General features: G+C 47.9%; 1 protein-coding gene across 1 annotated transcript; it reads left to right on the top strand.

Annotated features, from left to right (window-relative positions):
- The first annotated feature begins 1758 nt into the window (after nucleotides 1-1758).
- On the top strand, nucleotides 1759-12442 carry LOC109760574 (uncharacterized). Its single transcript, XM_073498767.1, has 3 exons — nucleotides 1759-2820; nucleotides 11936-12035; nucleotides 12294-12442. The coding sequence occupies exons 1-3, from the start codon at nucleotides 1759-1761 to the stop codon at nucleotides 12440-12442; spliced, it is 1311 nt and encodes a 436-aa protein (XP_073354868.1).
- Nucleotides 12443-17951: the final 5509 nt, after the last annotated feature.

The raw sequence follows: 17951 nt of genomic DNA, 5'->3' as shown, positions 1-17951 counted from the left end.
GGCGGCGCGGCCGACCCGCGGCCAGCCATGGCCACAAGGGGAGGGATGCGCCTAGCTCTTCCAGCACCGCACGCACGGAACCCCGGCTTGCCGCGTGGAGGAACCCTAGTCTGATCGGACGACGACGTACACACAGGAGAAGCGATCGAAAACGTGCATGGGGCGGCGCAGCGTCGAGGTATAGGGGTCGGGTTAGCCTGGGCCACATACCCAGCTAACCCCGGCCCGTCTACTCTCTGGCCCAACTCACTCAGAGCCGGGCCATCCACTCGCGCTCCCAGCTCACGGCCCAGCAGGCAATTCAAACGGTGCGCCCGCACCGCCGGCGATGACGCCGCGGCCGCCGCCGGCGTCCGAGACGCGATTGCCCGGCGCGCATTTTTCTTTCTCTTAATCGTAATCCACAATTCCGGCCTAATCAAATCGAAAAGAGTAAGATTTGGAAGACTTACCTTCGGGAGGGGACCTTTCCACGGTCTGATTGCCGTCGTCGCCGTTCTCCGGTGAACTACGCGGCGGATCATCTCTTTCTTCTCTCCCGCGTGCAATCCAATTCTTGCCGGATCATCAGGTGGCAGAACACTGTCGATCGTCGTTGCCACTTCATCTTCGTCATACCCTGAATAAAAAAACTCACAGATGAGATCTGACGAAGTCGGAGACGGTGGAGAAACCGCCGGGATCCCATCCCCGTCGCCGTCCGCATCCTCCTCGTCTGAATCGGCAAGGGCCCAGAACCGGCCTCCGACTCGCCGTCGATCACCGGTGGCAAGGGACGTCGCAGCCGCGGCCGTGCCCACGTTCGCCCGTCCGGTCGCCCATCCGGTGTGTTTTGCTCCATATTTCAAAGTAATTGGTTTATCTCATGTGGGCAATCTAAATGTGGATGGTATATTGCATCATTCATTGCGGGAAGAAGCCGCTGAAGTGATTGGTTTCATCGGCTTGGATGACATCAACCCAACAATAGCTTTGGATTGCTTCTCGTACTCACTGTTCCTGACAGAGCAACTACGCGGAATGCCTAGAAGCATCTATGATATCGATGCACAGGCCGAGCATAAGAAAAGATTCCGGAATCAGAAAATAAGAGAGCCAGTACGCGGAAAACCTTTCAGTCTTGACTTTGGTTGGGATACTCATGCTTGCAACTACTGGATATGTGATGGGATCCTTCAAGGGGATAGAGCCTACGAGGTTAGCAGTGCATTGTATGAAGTGATACTTCGGATGTTGTGTTATCCATCTAACAGAACACAACTATTGTCGCGTTGTTTCGATCAACAAAGATATAACCGCTGGATTTCAATCTCCTCCAACCAACTAGGGCCACAAGATATCTCAACTATTCCTCTCATTACATCATCATGTTTCCTAACGTCGGGGGGAGATTCTCAACTACAATTACCAAATGATCTTTTTTTATTAGCCAACAACCTCCATGTGCTAAAACTCTGCAAGTGCAGCTTTGATTTTGTATCCCCTCTGTTAGAATATATAACCGTATTGTTTTTTATAGTTATACGGTTGTATATGTGTAGTCCTTGTATAGGTGTCCGTATATTGTATGATACGAACTCTGTCTTGTAACCTATATATATATTGATCAATACAAGGCACCACAACGGGTGGTTTCCCTAATCTTACATGGTATAGAGCCTAAAAACCTAACCCTAGCCTGTGCCGCCCTCCTCCTCCTTCCGCTGTCGCCGAAGCCACCACCTCCTCTCTCGCCGCCGCGCCCTCACCGCCGCATCCATGTCGCAGCCCGACACCGACGCGACGAACCAGGCGCTGGCCGCCGCCAAGGAGTGCCAGGACGCCGAGGCCGCCAAGGCCAAGCTGCCTCTCGCGACCGCCGCCGATGGATCCAGGACAAGCGCGGGGTCTTTCTCCTTGACCTCGCTGCACGCCCAGGCCGTCGGCCTCCACTCCATCAAAGGCCACGTTCCCGTCGAGCTCGCGCTCGACACCGGCGTTCACCGGCAGTGGCGCACCTTCTTCCGCGCTGCCTGTCGCAAGTACGCCCTCCTGGATCACCTCGACTTCGATGCTCCCGATGCGCCGAACCCGGAGTGGTCTCTCCTCGACGCCACCGTCGTCTCTTGGCTCTATGGGTCTGTCTCGCTCAGTATCCTCAACGCCATCATGACACCCGGCGACGATCCCCTCGCCGTCGATCTCTGGAACAGCATCAACGGTCTCTTCAACGACCACAAGATCAATCGTCAACTCCACCTCACGGCCGAGCTCAACGATGTCAAGATGGGAGAGATGAGTATGGCCGACTATCTTCAGAAGGTCAAGTCCCTCTCCGATGGGCTTGCGGATCTTGGTGCCCCCGTTGATGATGCCGAGATGGTGGTCCACTGCCTCAACGGCCTCTCCGAGCAATACGAGTCCGCCGCCGATCTGATCTCCCTCATGCCCGGTATGACCTTCGCGCAGTGCCGCTTGTTGCTTGCGCTCCAAGACATGAAACGCAAAAACTGCCACGCTCGCAACTCGGACACGGCCCTCTTCACCAACACTGGAAACCCTGGCAAGGCTCCTGGAAAAGGAAAGAAGAAGAAGAAGGCCGCCGCTGGAGTCACCAAGGAGATCATCCCGGCGCCCGCGACCCCGCAGGCTGCCACTCCTTCCTGGCCCTCACCGCAGCATCCCTGGAACGGCGCCATCCAGATGTGGCCGTATGGCCAAGGGGGGCTGCTCAGTCGCGCGCCGCCCGGCTACGCCCCTGATCCCAGCTACGCGCCCCGGCACACCCCGTCGCTGCATGCGTTCTATGCCCAGAACCCGTACGGCCTTGCTCCCTCACTAGTAGAAAAAGGGCCATTTGTCTCGGTTCATAAGGCACATTTGTCCCGGTTGGGGAATCGGGACTAAAGGGTCGTTACTAATGCCCTAGGCCTTTAGTCCCGGTTCTTATACTAACCGGGGCAGATGGGCCTCCACGTGGCCGCTCCGGCGAGCCCAGGCACGAGGGCCTTTGGTCCCAGTTGGTAGCACCAACCGGGACCAATAAGCTTCCACGCGTCAGCATTTCAGGGGCTGGTTTTTTTTTGAAAGGAGGTGGTTTAGGGGTTTTGGGGGTTAATTTAGGTTGGTATAGGTAGCTAATAGAGAGATGTGTCCTCTCTTATCGCCGTGCTACTGCTACTGCTATGCCTAAACATGACTTAGATTGAAGTGAGGCAACATGTGGTGCATGTCGAAAGTAATACTGATCCTAACTTTATCAAGTTTGGATTGTACTACTTTCGACATGCACCACATGCATGTTGCCTTCACTTCAATCCAATCCATGTTCATTTCACCCACAGATATATAATAACTCTTCATGCTCACATCATGCATCATCATAATAACAAGTCCTACTAATCATCATCATACAACTTCTACTCGTTATTAATAACAAGGCATACGATCATCATCCTGATAGTCATCGAACCAACCCTACTTAATTGTTCTTAGCACATGATCATCAGTATTAGGTAGGACCTAAATACCCTCTTTAAGGTAAAATAGCATAAAACAATATAGACCCTGAATCTCCGGTATGGAGAATGGAGATCATCCTGTCTCCAATTCTTGCGCTTCGCTTCCTTTTGCTTCCAAGAACCTCCTTACGACTGTCCATACATTTTTTCCATTTTTTGATTAGCATGTCTCCACTTCTTTGAGAAATTCGGTATGGACAGTTGAGATTCGTAGGATGACCTGGATATATGTTCAAAACACGAAGGCTGCCATTCTGATACATCAAATGAGGCACACAATCCTCTGGGATTCTCTGTTGAAAAACATAGTAATAACTTCATAGTTAGCAATGATGTACTAGTTTTAGAAGTATGCAAAAGATGCACAAATGTCGTAATAGTAAAAAATCTTACCAGGGTATCTCCATGGTAGTTACCGTAGTTCAACACATGCACTAGTGGCACGTATTGACCATAATGTTGAGGAGTTTGATTGTAGATATTGTAATTCTCAATATCAGTACAAAATCCGACCAGATGATTTTTCTCCTGATAAGTTAATTCGGAGCCATCGGTGTAGTGGGTTTTGTCTACCATATTTCGCACATTGTTTGAACAATCAAAATAAGCTGTCAATGGAAATAAGTTGTCAACTATTTTGAAATAAACAATATAAATTAGCTAATAACTATGTTTGAGAAACTCACATAGCGGTATAATTGGAGGCGTATCAACAAGGACCCAAATGTCCATATTGTCTTGCTCGATTTCAGGATCACCAAGATCCATGGTGACAAGCATACCCTCATCAAAACCATAAATCTTGCAAAGTGCTTCCCTTTTTTGCAACCAAAATGGGTTACGCTCTCAGAAATGTACAGCTTTACTTCAAAATCCACAACATGATGGGTCCTTAGGTGACTTTTCTTTGTTTCGAAACTTTCATGGTCTTCAAAACCCATCCTCTCCAAGACATAGCGTCTTGCATGGCACAGGATAAGCTAGTCGAATTGTAAAAGATGAAAAGTACACGTTGAAATATTTGAAGTCGTGCTTAATTACGAAAAAAATAACACTTTGTCGTCCAGGTGAGGCCTGTCGCACTGACCTCGGTCGTCGTGGCACTATCGCACTCCCCCGGGAGACTTCCGTCGTCCAAGTACGACATTTCCTATGTTCATAATTCAAATATTAAACATCTACAATTAAATACATGTACTAAAAAACCTAAGTTAGATCATTATTATTCATCACGGGAACGAAGGAGAAGCTACCCCCACGACAACAGTCGGGATTCTTCGTCCTTTAATATATGGTGGAGACTCGACAGACTTAAAGTCAACCCGATGACTCATATTATAGGACTCATATTGACATGGAGATTTGGCTGGTCTCACCTCGAGGTCGGAGGGGGTCGGTGACGGGGACGATGGCAGGGATGATGGAGTGGGGCTCCTAGATTTCTGCGAAAACAAAAACCCTATAAGCTATCAACTAATCGTATGCATACGCCTTGCATAGTGCTCTCTAATTTTAGCATTCAAAGTAGGAGTAGTTTTCCAATTTGAGCATTCAATAAGCAAATCAAATCGCAAAATAAAGTAGTATTCAAATTAGGATGCATTCAATTATAAGCAAAACTACATCATCTCTTGCGTTCGTACATCGTCGAATATTATCACTAATACACCTCGAATACTATCATACATATAGCATCGCTAGTACAGCTAGAACCGTAGCGCCCGACGGGTGTCGGCACGGGCGGTGGACACCCAAAGAGAAGGAACCATCACAGGATCACTCCAATGAGATCCCTGAAGAAGCTGCCAGGTATTGTTGAACCTGCCCTCCAACGCAACCATGTAGCGACGGATGTGCTCGTCCTCCTCGCTGACACGGTGACGTACCACCTCCGCGGTGTCCGGAAGCCTCGGCACCATCACTGGCCCACGCGACCGCCACCAAATAAGGATCGGGTCAACGACGGGCTGGCTCATCACCAACCTACGCCCCCCGGAAGGTAGCACCTCCCAATACCAGCCCGGCGGAGCCCAGTCCCGGACATGGCCCCTCTGATCAAGCCGGCCTCCTCCGCCGAGTCGACGATGAGGATGCGGGATAGGCATCGTCGACGTCGATGCGGGAATAATTGCTTGAACTAAAAAAATAAACTACTTCTATTAATTTTCTTGCTAAAAATAAACTACTTGTATAGTAAAATAAAGTAGTTTTATTAAATCAACTAGTTCAACTACTAAATAAGCACTTACTATAAATAAAATAAAGTAGTACTTACTAAAAATAAACTACTTCTATATATAGTAAAATAAAGTAGTTTTATTAATTAATCAACTAGTTCAACTAAAAATAAACTAAGTTTAAATGCACTAACAGTAGAACTAATAACCTAAAATAAAACTTTACAGCCTAAAAATGCTATGAACAAAAAACTATGAACAAAAAAAAATATACAGCATAAAAATGCTATGAACAAAAAACTATGAACAAAAACAACTATGAACAAAAAACTATGAACAAAAAAATGCTAAAAATGCACTAACGGATCGGGATGGGAAGGCGCTCACTGGGGGCTCGAGGCAGGACGGCGACGAGGCCGGTGACGAGGACGACGACAAGGCCGGCGACGAGGACGGCGGGCTCGTGGGGGAGGGTTTACGCGCGCGGCGAGGGATCGGGGAGGAGCGGCTCGGGGGCGGCGACGGCGAGGACGACGTCGACGGCGGGTCAGGGGCGCGGCGACGGCGTCGGGGCAGGGGCTCGGGGCGGCGACGACGACGAGGAACGGCCTGGCGGCGTCGGGGGGAATGGGAGCAGTTGGTGAAATTTTCACAAGTGCTACCTTATATAGCAAAACCAATGGTACCGGTTCGTGGCACCAACCGGTACCAATGCACACCTATGGTCCCGGTTGGTGGCACGAACCGGGACCATAGGTGGTCATTGGTACCGGTTGGTGCCACGAACCTGTACGAATGCCCACCTATGGTCCTGGTTGGTGGCACGAACCGGGACCATAGGCCGACCATAGGCCTTGTGCTGGCACGGTGCGGTGGGAAGTTTAGTCCCACCTCGCTAGTTGGGAGGGGCTCGGAGTGGTTTATAAGTTTCGCTGCCGCCACCCACTCGAGCTCCTCTCTATTGCAGGCTTACGGGCCTAATCTCTACTTTGCCATGTCTGTTGGGCCTATTGGGCCTTCTGCGGGCATGAGTCCTGGCCCATTGTAGGGTTTCTAGTCGTATTCAGGCCGTGGAGGTCCAGTAGGTGGCATTTTTTCCTTTTTTCTTTTTTTTATTTCTACGTAAAACTAAATACTTACAATTTTTTAGTGATTTTTTTTGCTTTTAGGTCACAAAAATTATAAACTTTCTGTTAGTGCCATTATTTTTAATATTTGAATTTTTTAAATGTATGTGAATCACTAGTTTTATGAATAAATTTACTATAAAAAATAAATGCTATTAATGTTTTGAACAAAAAATACTTTGTTAATATAAGTTGCATAAATTTTATATAATTTTAGTTTCAAAAATACTAGAGGTTTATATAAGCTTTTTAGTTGATTCCTTTTGCTATTATAGTTTTATAAAAGCTTTTTAGTTGATTCTTTTTGTTATTGAAGAATATTATAGTTTTATTTTAGTTCATCGTAACAGAATATTTTAATTGATTTTAGTTTTTTAGTTGATCATAACAAATATTATAGTATTATGCATTTTATTATTTTTCATGCATTTACTGCTTTTTTGAGCTATAAGACCCGGAAATTGAAAAGCATTTCAAATGAACTCCGAAAAGGTTGAAAATTGGCATGGTATCATCATTTCACCCACATAGCATGTGCAAGAAAGTTGAGAGGGTTACGGCAAAAACTAGATGCACTTCGTGTACAAAACGGACAATCTCTTTCGAAGTATCAGGGTTTCGGACGAAAGCTCATCTGTTACAAAGGGATTTCATTTTTTTGAACTTATTTGAACTCCATAGTTTTTCTGTGTTCAAAATGCACCATTCAAAGCCACATCATCAATTTTCAACCCTTTCTGACTTCATTTGTTATTTTTCATGCATTTACTGATTATTTTGAGCTATAAGACCATGAAATTGAAAAGCACTACAAATGAACTCTGAAAAGGTTGAAAGTTGGCATGGTACCATCATTTTCACCCACATAGCATGTGCAAGAAAGTAGAGAGGGTTACGACAAAAACTGGATGCACTTCGTGTACAAAACGCACAATCTGTTTCGAAGTATCAGGATTTCATACGGAAACTCGTCTGTTACAACAGGCATTTCAAATGAACTACGAAAAGGTTGAAAGTTGGCATGGTATCATCATAATAGTTGTGGAGAGAAAGTCTTCACTTTTTTCACTTGTGTGCTTTGCTTATTGCGCCGTAACCATGGATAATCTTCATCGTTTATCAGGATGCTTGGGTCAGCCTTGACTTTGAAGGGAGGAATTTCATGAAACTTTTCATAATCTTCAGACATGTCTGTCTTGCCCTCCACTCCCACGATGTCCCTTTTTCCTGAAAGAACTATGTGGCGCTTTGGCTCGTCGTATGATGTATTCGCTTCCTTATCTTTTCTTTTTCTCGGTTTGGTAGACATGTCCTTCACATAGATAACCTGTGCCACATCATTGGCTAGGACGAACGGTTCGTCAGTGTACCCAAGATTGTTTAGATTCAGTGTTGTCATTCCGTACTGTGGGTCTACCTGTACCCCGCCTCCTGACAGATTAACCCATTTGCACTTAAACAAAGGGACCTCTCCGTAGTCAAGTTCCCATATGTCCATTATGTAACCATAATATGTGTCCTTTCCCCTCTCGGTTGCTGCATCAAAGCAGGCACCGCTGTTTTGGTTGGTGCTTTTTTGATCTTGGGCAATCGTGTAAAATGTATTCCCATTTATCTCGTATCCTTTGTAAGTCAATACAGTCGAAGATGATCCCCTGGACAACGAGTACATCTCATCACAAACAGTGTTGTCACCTCTGAGACGTGTTTCCAACCAACTGCTGAAAGTCCTGATGTGTTCACATGTAATCCAGTCGTCACACTGCTCCGGGTGTTTGGAGCGCAGACTGTTCTTGTGTTCATCGACATACGGGGTCACCAAGGTAGAGTTCTGTAGAACTGTGTAGTGTGCTTGAGACCAAGAATGCCTGTCCCTGCATATTATTGAGTCCGCTCCTAGCGTGCCTTTTCCAGTCAGTCTCCCATCATACCGCGATTTAGGGAGACCTATCTTCTTAAGGCCAGGAATGAAGTCAACACAAAACCCAATGACATCCTCTGTTTGATGGCCCATGGAGATGCTTCCTTCTGGCCTAGCACGGTTACGGACATATTTCTGTAGGACTCCCATGAACCTCTCAAAGGGGAACATATTGTGTAGAAATACGGGGCCCAGAATGACAATCTCGTCGACTAGATGAACTAGGACGTGCGTCATGATATTGAAGAAGGATGGTGGGAACACCAGCTCGAAACTGACAAGACATTGCACCACATCACTCCTTAGCCTTGGTATGATTTCTGGATCGATCACCTTCTGAGAGATTGCATTGAGGAATGCACATAGCTTCACAATGGCTAATCGGACGTTTTCCGGTAGAAGCCCCCTCAATGCAACCGGAAGCAGTTGCGTCATAATCACGTGGCAGTCATGAGACTTTAGGTTCTGGAACTTTTTCTCCGGAATATTTATTATTCCCTTTATATTCGACGAGAAGCCAGTCGGGACCTTCATACTGAGCAGGCATTCAGAAAAGATTTCCTTCTCTTCTTTGGTAAGAGTGTCGCTGGCAGGACCTTCATACTGCTTTGGAGGCATCCCGTCTTTTTCGTGCAAATGTTGCAGGTCCTCCCGTGCCTCAGGTGTATCTTTTGTCTTCCCATACACGCCCAAGAAGCCTAACAGGTTCACGCAAAGGTTCTTCGTCACGTGCATCACATCGATTGAAGAGCGTACCTCTAGCTCTTTCCAGTAGGGTAGGTCCCAAAATATAGATTTCTTCTTCCACATGGGTGCGCGTCCCTCAGCGTCATTCGGAACAGCTAGTCCGCCGGGACCCTTTCCAAATATTACGTGTAAATCAGAGACCATAGCAAGTACGTGATCACCGGTACGCATGGCGGGCTTCTTCCGGTGATCGGCCTCGCCTTTGAAATGCTTGCCTTTCTTTCGACATTGATGGTTGGTCGGGAGAAATCGACGATGGCCCAGGTACACATTCTTCCTGCATCTGTCCAGGTATATACTTTTGGTGTCAGCTAAACAATGCGTGCATGCGTGGTATCCCTTGTTTGTCTGTCCTGAAAGGTTACTGAGAGCGGGCCAATCATTGATGGTCACGAACAGCAATGCCTTTAGGTCAAATTCTTCCCCCATGTGCTCATCCCACGCACGTACACCTGTTCCATTCCACAGCTGTAAGAGTTCTTCAACTAATGGCCTTAGGTACACATCAATGTCGTTGCCGGGTTGCTTAGGGCCTTGGATGAGAATTGGCATCATAATGAACTTCTGCTTCATGCACATCCAAGGAGGAAGGTTATACATACATAGAGTCACGGGCCAGGTGTTGTGATTGCTGCTCTGCTCCCCGAAAGGATTAATGCCATCCGCGCTTAAAGCAAGCCATACGTTCCTTGGGTCACTTGCAAACTCAGCCCAGTACTTTCTCTCGAGTTTTCTCCACTGCGACCCGTCAGCGGGTGCTCTCAACTTCCCGTTTTTCTTACGGTCCTCACTGTGCCATCGCATCAACTTGGCATGCTCTTTGTTTCTGAACAGTCGTTTCAACCGTGGTATTATAGGAGCATACCACATCACCTTCGCAGGAACCCTCTTCCTGCGGGGCTCGCCCTCAACATCACCAGGGTCATCTCGTCTGATCTTATACCGCAATGCACCGCATACCGGGCATGTGTTCAAATCCTTGTACGCACCGCAGTAGAGGATGCAGTCATTAGGGCATGCATGTATCTTCTCCACCTCCAATCCTAGAGGGCATACGACCTTCTTTGCTGCGTACGTACTGTCGGGCAATTCGTTATCCTTTGGAAGCTTCTTCTTCAATATTTTCAGTAGCTTCTCAAATCCTTTGTCAGGCACAGCATTCTCTGCCTTCCACTGCAGCAATTCCAGTACGGAACCGAGCTTTGTGTTGCCATCTTCGCAATTGGGGTACAACCCTTTTTTGTGATCCTCTAACATGCGATCGAACTTCAGCTTCTCCTTTTCACTTTCGCACTTTTCCCTTGCATCAACAATGACCCGGCGGAGATCATCATCGGGCACATCGTCTGGTTCCTCTTGATCTTCAGCTTCCCCCGTTGCAGCATCACCGTATTCAGGGGCACATAGTTGTCATCGTCCTCTTCTTCTTCGCTGTCTTCCATCATAACCCCTATTTCTCCGTGCTTCGTCCAAACATTATAGTGTGGCATGAAACCCTTATAAAGCAGGTGGGTGTGAAGGATTTTCTTGTCAGAGTAAGACCTCATATTCCCACAATTAGGGCATGGACAACACATGAAACCATTCTGCTTTTTTGCCTCAGCCACTTCGAGAAAATTATGCACGCCCTTAATGTACTCGGAGGTGTGTTTGTCATCGTACATCCATTGCCGGTTCATCTGCGTGCATTATATATAATTATGTGTGTCAAAAGTAAGAAAATTAGACAAGTATCTATCTAAAGTAAGATTTTTTTTTCTTTCAGAAAGAAGATAAGAACAAGAGGCTCACCACGGTGGTGCCGGCGACGAGATCGGCGCAGGCGATCGACGGCGGTGAAGACGAGGACGGGGCATGACGGACCGCTAAACCTAGACAAATCTTGGAAAAAATGGAGCTCAGAGGTCGAGCTTCGAGAGGAGAAAGCTTAACTAGTGTGGCTTGGGCATTTCATCGAACACCTCACATGCATAAGAGGTGAGCTAGAGCACCCAAATGCCCTTCCTTGCCGGCCAGCAAAAAACAGAGCACTGTGGAGTGCTCTGCTCGCCGGCGATGGGGTATATATAGGCAACTCATTTGTCCCGGTTCGTGGCTGGAATCGGGACTAAAGGCCATCCTTCTGTCCCGGTTCCTGCCACGAACCGGGACCAATGGTTGTGGGCCAGGAGAGAGGCCCATTGGTCCCGGTTCGTGCCAAGAGCCGGGATAAATGGGCCCAGACGAACCGGGACCAATGCCCACGAGGCCCCGGCCGGCCCCCTGGGCTCACGAACCGGGACAAATGCCTCCATTGGTCCCGGTTTGTGGCAGAACCGGGACTAATGGGCTGGCCAGGCCCGAACAAAAGCCCCTTTTTCTACTAGTGCTTACGGCTACGACTACGCCTCTGGACAGCCCTCCTATGGTCACCCCGGCACGGCTCCATCATCACCGACATCAACTTCGGCTTCCTGGGACCAGGCCGCGCTCATGCATCAGTTCCAAACCATGGGGCTGCAAGCACCCTCCAGGGAGTGGGTGATGGACACCGGCGCCTCCTCCCACATCGCGTCCGATCCCGGTATGCTCACCTCCGTGTCTCCCCCTCCTCCCCTCGTCGTGCTGTTGTTGTCGGTAATGGTTCCACTCTTCCAATCACCGGTACCGGGCATGCATGTCTTCCTATTTCCACCACCTCTCGTCCTCTTTACCTTCGTAATGTCTTAGTAGTTCCTAACATAGTTAAAAACCTTTTGTCTGTTCGTCAGTTCACCATTGATAATCGTGTCTCCGTCGAATTTGACCCTCTTGGTTTTTCTGTGAAGGATCTTCTATCCAGGACCGAGATTCTCAGATGCAATAGCTTCGGAGCTCTCTACTCCATCCGCCCTTCCTCTACCAGCCAGCCACAAGCCTTCCTCGTCGTCGATGCAGCACTCTGGCACCGTCGGCTTGGGCATCCTGGGCGGCCCGTCATGGAGTCATTAGCTCGTTCTTCGATTATCCCTAGGGAAAAGAATAAAAGTAGTTTGTGTCATGCTTGTCAGTTAGGTCGTCATGTTCGTCTTCCTTTTTCTTCCACCAATCGTGTAACCACTACTCCGTTTCAAATAATTCACTGTGATTTGTGGACATCTCCTGTTGAGAGTATTTCTGGCTTTAAGTATTATCTCGTTTGTCTCGATGATTTTACTCAGTATGCATGGGCTTACCCTCTACAGATTAAGTCCGAAGCTTTCTCGCACTTGTCGTCCCTTCATGCTTTAGCGCTCACCCAGTTTAGTGCACGCTTGCAGGCTACTCAGTGTGATAATGGTCATGAGTTCGATAATTCACTCCTCCATTCGTTTGCCCAGCACCATGGAATTGCACTCCGCTTTTCATGTCCATACACTTCGCAACAGAATGGCAAAGCCGAACACATTATTTGTACTCTTAATGACATTACTCGTACACTCCTTATCCAAGCTAGTATGCCACCTCGTTTTTGGGTCGAAGCTCTTCACACCGCCGTTATGTTGCATAATCGGCTGCCTTCCAAGGCAATCTCGGATCGTATTCCTTTTCGTTCCTTACTTGGCGTAGATCCTGCCTATGCTGGTCTTCGGGTTTTCGGATGTCTATGTTACCCCAACACCACAGCCGTTGCTCCGCACAAACTTGCGCCTTGCTCCGTGCCATGCGTGTTTCTAGGGTACCCATCACGGCATCATGGCTATCGTTGCCTTGATCGTTCCACCCAAAAGATCATCATCTCTCGTCATGTAGTGTTCGATGAGTCAACCTTTCCCTTTGCCTCCACTCCATCTTCGTCAACTCCTACTCCTTCCCTGCACACTTATGATTTTTTGCAGGGTACTGAGCAGCCGGTCTCGTTGATGCCGTTCACCCCGGACGTGGCCCCACGGTCGCCGCCACGGTCCCCTCCACGGTCGCCGCCACCGACTTTGCCTCGGTCGCCGCCACCGACCTCGCCCCGGTCGCCTGGGGCACGGGCTTCTGCCGAGTGCCCTGCCGGGAGCCCCGATGGCGGCCCTGCTGGGAGTCCTTGTCCTACTGCAGTAGCGTCACCGCCGGCAACGCCGTCGCCAGCCCCTGCAGCTGTGGATCCACCCCGGAACCGCCGGCCGCGGGCCCCTCCACCGCCACCATCCAACGCCATGGCCACTCGTGCTAAACAGGGCATTGTGCAGCCGAAAAAGATATTTGATCTTCATGTTGAGGGTTTATCTCCAATACCGAAGACTTATCGTGGTGCTCTCAAGGATCCAAATTGGCATTCCGCTATGGTTGAGGAGTATGGTGCTCTTCTCTCCAACAACACTTGGGACCTCGTTGATCCACCTCACAATGCTAACATTGTTACTGGTAAGTGGATCTACCGTCACAAGATGAAGTCTGATGGTTCTTTGGATCGCTACAAAGCTCGTTGGGTGCTTCGTGGATTTACTCAGTGAGAAGGTATCGATTTTGATGAAACTTTCAGCCCGGTCGTTAAGCCAGCCACTATTCGAACCATGCTCTCTCTTGCTCTCTCTAGTGGTTGGTCCATTCATCAGCTTGACGTCAAGAATGCGTTCCTCAATGGCACTCTCATCGAGACTGTTTATGCTCGTCAACCTTCTGGGTTCACTGATCCTTGTTTCCCTGATAAGGTTTGTCGTCTCAACAAATCACTCTATGGTTTGAAACAGGCGCCTCGAGCATGGTTTCAGCGGTTTGCTTCGTTCATTGCATCGATTGGTTTCATTGGCTCCAAGTCCGACGGATCGTTGTTCGTCTATCGGCGTGGTGCTGACATGGCCTATCTCCTGCTCTATGTGGATGACATTATCCTGACTGCATCTTCCCTGACATAGTTGCACAGTTTAATTGCCTCTCTTCGTACCGAATTCAGTATGACAGATATGGATGATCTTCATTATTTTTTGGGCATCTCTGTCACACGCGGCAAGGATAGTTTGTTCCTCTCACAGGAGAAGTATGCATTGGATCTTCTTGACAGAGCTGGCATGTTGCAGTGCAAACCCATCTCTACTCCCGTTGATACTACCTCCAAACTTTCAGCCAAGTCCAGTGATCCAGTTGCAGATCCCATCGAGTATCGTAGTATTGCAGGCGGTCTTCAGTACCTCACGTTCACTCGGCCGGACATCTCTTATGCTGTGCAGCAGATTTGTCTTCATATGCATGATCCTCGGGCTAATCATTTGCTCCTTGTGAAGCGTGTGCTTCGCTATATCCGCGGCACCACCGGCCATGGCCTCACTTTGTTTCGGCGCAGCTCCAACAAATTTCTGGCCTATTCTGACGCTGATTGGGCAGGTTGCCCTGACACTCGCCGGTCTACCTCAGGTTATTGTGTCTTTCTTGGCACTAACCTGGTGTCGTGGTCTGCTAAGCGGCAGCACACGATCTCTCGCTCCAGCGCCGAGGCCGAATACAGGGCAGTTGCAGATGTCGTGGCTAAAACATGTTGGTTACGGCAGCTTCTTCAGGAGCTTCAATGACCGGTGACTGGTGCCACTGTGGTGTTTTGTGACAATGTGAGCTCTGTTTACATGACACAGAATCCCGTTCATCATCAGTGCACCAAGCATGTGGAGATCGATTTACACTTTGTGCGAGACCGTGTCACCACAGGCGAGGTCCGGGTTCTTCATGTTCCGAGTTCTTCTCAATTTGCGGACATTTTCACCAAAGGATTGCCATCTCCTCTCTTTTTGGATTTTTGGGACAGTCTTAACATTCGCCGACGCCCGTTTACGACTGAGGGAGGGTGCTAGAATATATAACCGTATTGTTTTTGTATAGTTATACGGTTGTATATGTGTAGTCCTTGTATAGGTGTCCGTATATTGTACGATACGAACTCTGCCTTGTAACCTATATATATTGATCAATACAAGGCACCACAACGGGTGGTTTCCCTAATCTTACACCCTCCTTTCCGATGTTGTCACAACCTAAGATTCCTTTGGCTTGACCATTGCACAAACACAAGGGAGGATCAAGGTGGAGGGCCATATTTCCCAGATCTGTTGGTGCTTGACATACGCTTCACGGAGTTTGTCTTGTTGGCAAAGATGATAGATTTGATGACCAATCTTAGGGAAGTAAATACCAAGGGTGTCTCATGGAGGTATGTAAGTCAAGCATGGGAAAAGCTACAGAACATTCACAAGCTCCGGGTAACCGAATCCTCAGATGTGATCACGATGGACACATGCCCTTCGGTAGATATGATGAATATTGAGCTCCTTGACTTGTCAGGTAACATTCATTTGGAATCATTGCCATCAATGACATCGGCACGGTACTTGAAGATGCTAGTTCTTGATGGTTGTTCCAGCTTGCAACATGTTGTATTCGAAGAGCCGCTCCACTGCTCGAGAGTTTTAGCTTCCATGGTTATGGCCCAGCAGAGAAGTGGATACATCCCATACAGTTGACAGAAAAAGAACTGCGTCCCAAGTCTCGCAACGTCCCAGAAGCCAAGGTGAGAAGGATCTCCCTAGAGGGTTGCGCTCGATTGCGCAATGTGTTCTTGCATGCATTGCCCAATCTTGAGGAGTTGGACCTTTCTAGCACAGCCATTAAAACACTTGACCTCGGTGCAAAGGATGTTGCACGGCTCAAGAAGCTATTCCTGTTGGGTTGTGAGCAACTCCGTAGCCTACTCTGGGATGGAAGAAACCCTTCACTGGAAGTTCTACATGTCGACACTCGTGGGAAGACTAGACCAGTGATCCACTGTGGAGAACAGAGGCCCCCTGTCTTTGAGGGACACATGGCTTTTACAGATGGAAGGTTCATTTGGTCTGTCATAAAGGGACTCGATCGGTATGACCCCAAGGTGCACCTCCATATTTCTACTATGATCCAAAGCCAAGTCAACATCTCCAAAAGTATTGAGGATATTGGGACTACCCTAGAGGGTTTGGTTCCAGTAGGGCCCTTCTTACCTTACATCGATATTGTCATTAACAAGGATACTGTCACACGCTCTTCCTTGGTGTGGGACCACCGACGACTTTATCCTTTGAGTGTCCATATAGAGATTGGTGAAGGAAGCCACCATTTGGAGAGTATGAATGTCAATGCAGATTACAGAAATTTCATAGAGTATAGAGTGAAATCATTGCATGTGCATGACAATATCTCAATCACAGCTAACCTTCCAGCATCAAGAAGATCTTGGCTGCTTTTAGAATGGTGTCATGTTGAGAGGTGCCCCAACCTTCACACTCTCTTCCCAAGTTGGGCTGGAAATGAAAGCTTTAGTAGAATAAGGGTATTTTCTGCATCTGATCTCCCGATGGCCTATTGCATCTGGGGTAGAGATATTACATTACCCTTCTACAGCTTTCGAAACCTACAAGACGTATACTTGCACAACTGTCCTAGGCTGGTGTTTGTCCTCCCTATTTCTTTCCCAATGCCAAACTTAGAGACCATTCAGATCGCATACTGCCAAAATCTCCAGCATGTTTTCCCACTGGCCACCAATGAGCGCGCTCAAGAGATAGCATCTGGTGTCACATTAGAGAAGCTAAAGCACATCAGGCTATATCATCTCCACAGGCTAGAGCAGATATGCGGGGTCAGATCACTGGTCGCACCGGTGCTGGAGACAATCACCCTTAGGGACTGTTGGGGCCTGAGACGGCTACCAGCAGTGTCGCGCCAAGGCCCCAAGCCGGTGGTGGACTGCGAGAAGGACTGGTGGGATAGGCTCGAGTGGGACGGCCCCGAGGCTGACCATGAACCATTGCTTTTTGAGACATGCCACTCAGCTTACTACAAGAAGACCCTCCCGAGGGTCTCCGTTCTGAGGTACAGTTTGCTCGGACATGGATTTTGTTCCGTGCATTGATAGATTGAGCAAGCAGGTGTCATTGTTTTTTATTTACTATCAGATTAATCAATGTTTTCTATTCACATTCTTCATTTCCTAGGTAATCTTGATGCAAAAAGAGGTCAAGCGGCTTACAATTAAGTTGTGATCTCACTCACAACTCTATGGATTGTTTCCCCTAGTTTGTCGGTGTTTGGCTTTTAAGTGTGGTTTACAAGCTCCATCTGCGGCATGGTGAGGGTGTTGCTACGTACTTTTGATGGAGGAATAAATGGTGTGCTTTCGTCACCAAGCTATGCATGGTGTGAGTATGCTTGACTGAATTGGATTGGATTGGTTTGGATTGGTGTGTGAAGCAAGTAGCACTAGATTGCTGCTTGGTTCCTCTAGCTTGGTGTTTTGTTCACGATCAAGCTGGACGGCTTGTCTTGGTTTGTAATAAAAACAAAGAAATGTTATATTTTCATGAGTGCTTTGTTAATTATTTGATTAGCAACTGTACTCTAGAGTGTGAGTAGATGGTCTTTTTTTTCCTCAAAAACAGCATGATTTCTCCTGTTGCATAATATTTTTTTGAAATAATAATAATACGTCTAGATACATCCGTTTGAGCGTCAACTAATTCCGTACAGAGGAAGT

Source organism: Aegilops tauschii, chromosome 5 (genome assembly GCF_002575655.3).
Source record: "Aegilops tauschii subsp. strangulata cultivar AL8/78 chromosome 5, Aet v6.0, whole genome shotgun sequence".
In the NCBI taxonomy this organism is placed as follows: domain Eukaryota; kingdom Viridiplantae; phylum Streptophyta; class Magnoliopsida; order Poales; family Poaceae; genus Aegilops; species Aegilops tauschii.
The sequence above is the reverse complement of the archived record's forward strand: the minus strand, read 5'-3'. Positions and strand labels throughout refer to the sequence as shown.

Coding starts and splice junctions, on each gene's coding strand:
- LOC109760574 (XM_073498767.1), top strand. CDS start 1,759: ATGTCGCAGCCCGACACCGACGCGACGAACCAGGCGCTGGCCGCCGCC. Junction 2,821..11,935: donor ACGGCCTTGCTCCCTCACTA/GTAGAAAAAGGG, acceptor TCCTGGGACCAG/GCCGCGCTCATGCATCAGTT. Junction 12,036..12,293: donor CCACATCGCGTCCGATCCCG/GTATGCTCACCT, acceptor TCTTCTATCCAG/GACCGAGATTCTCAGATGCA.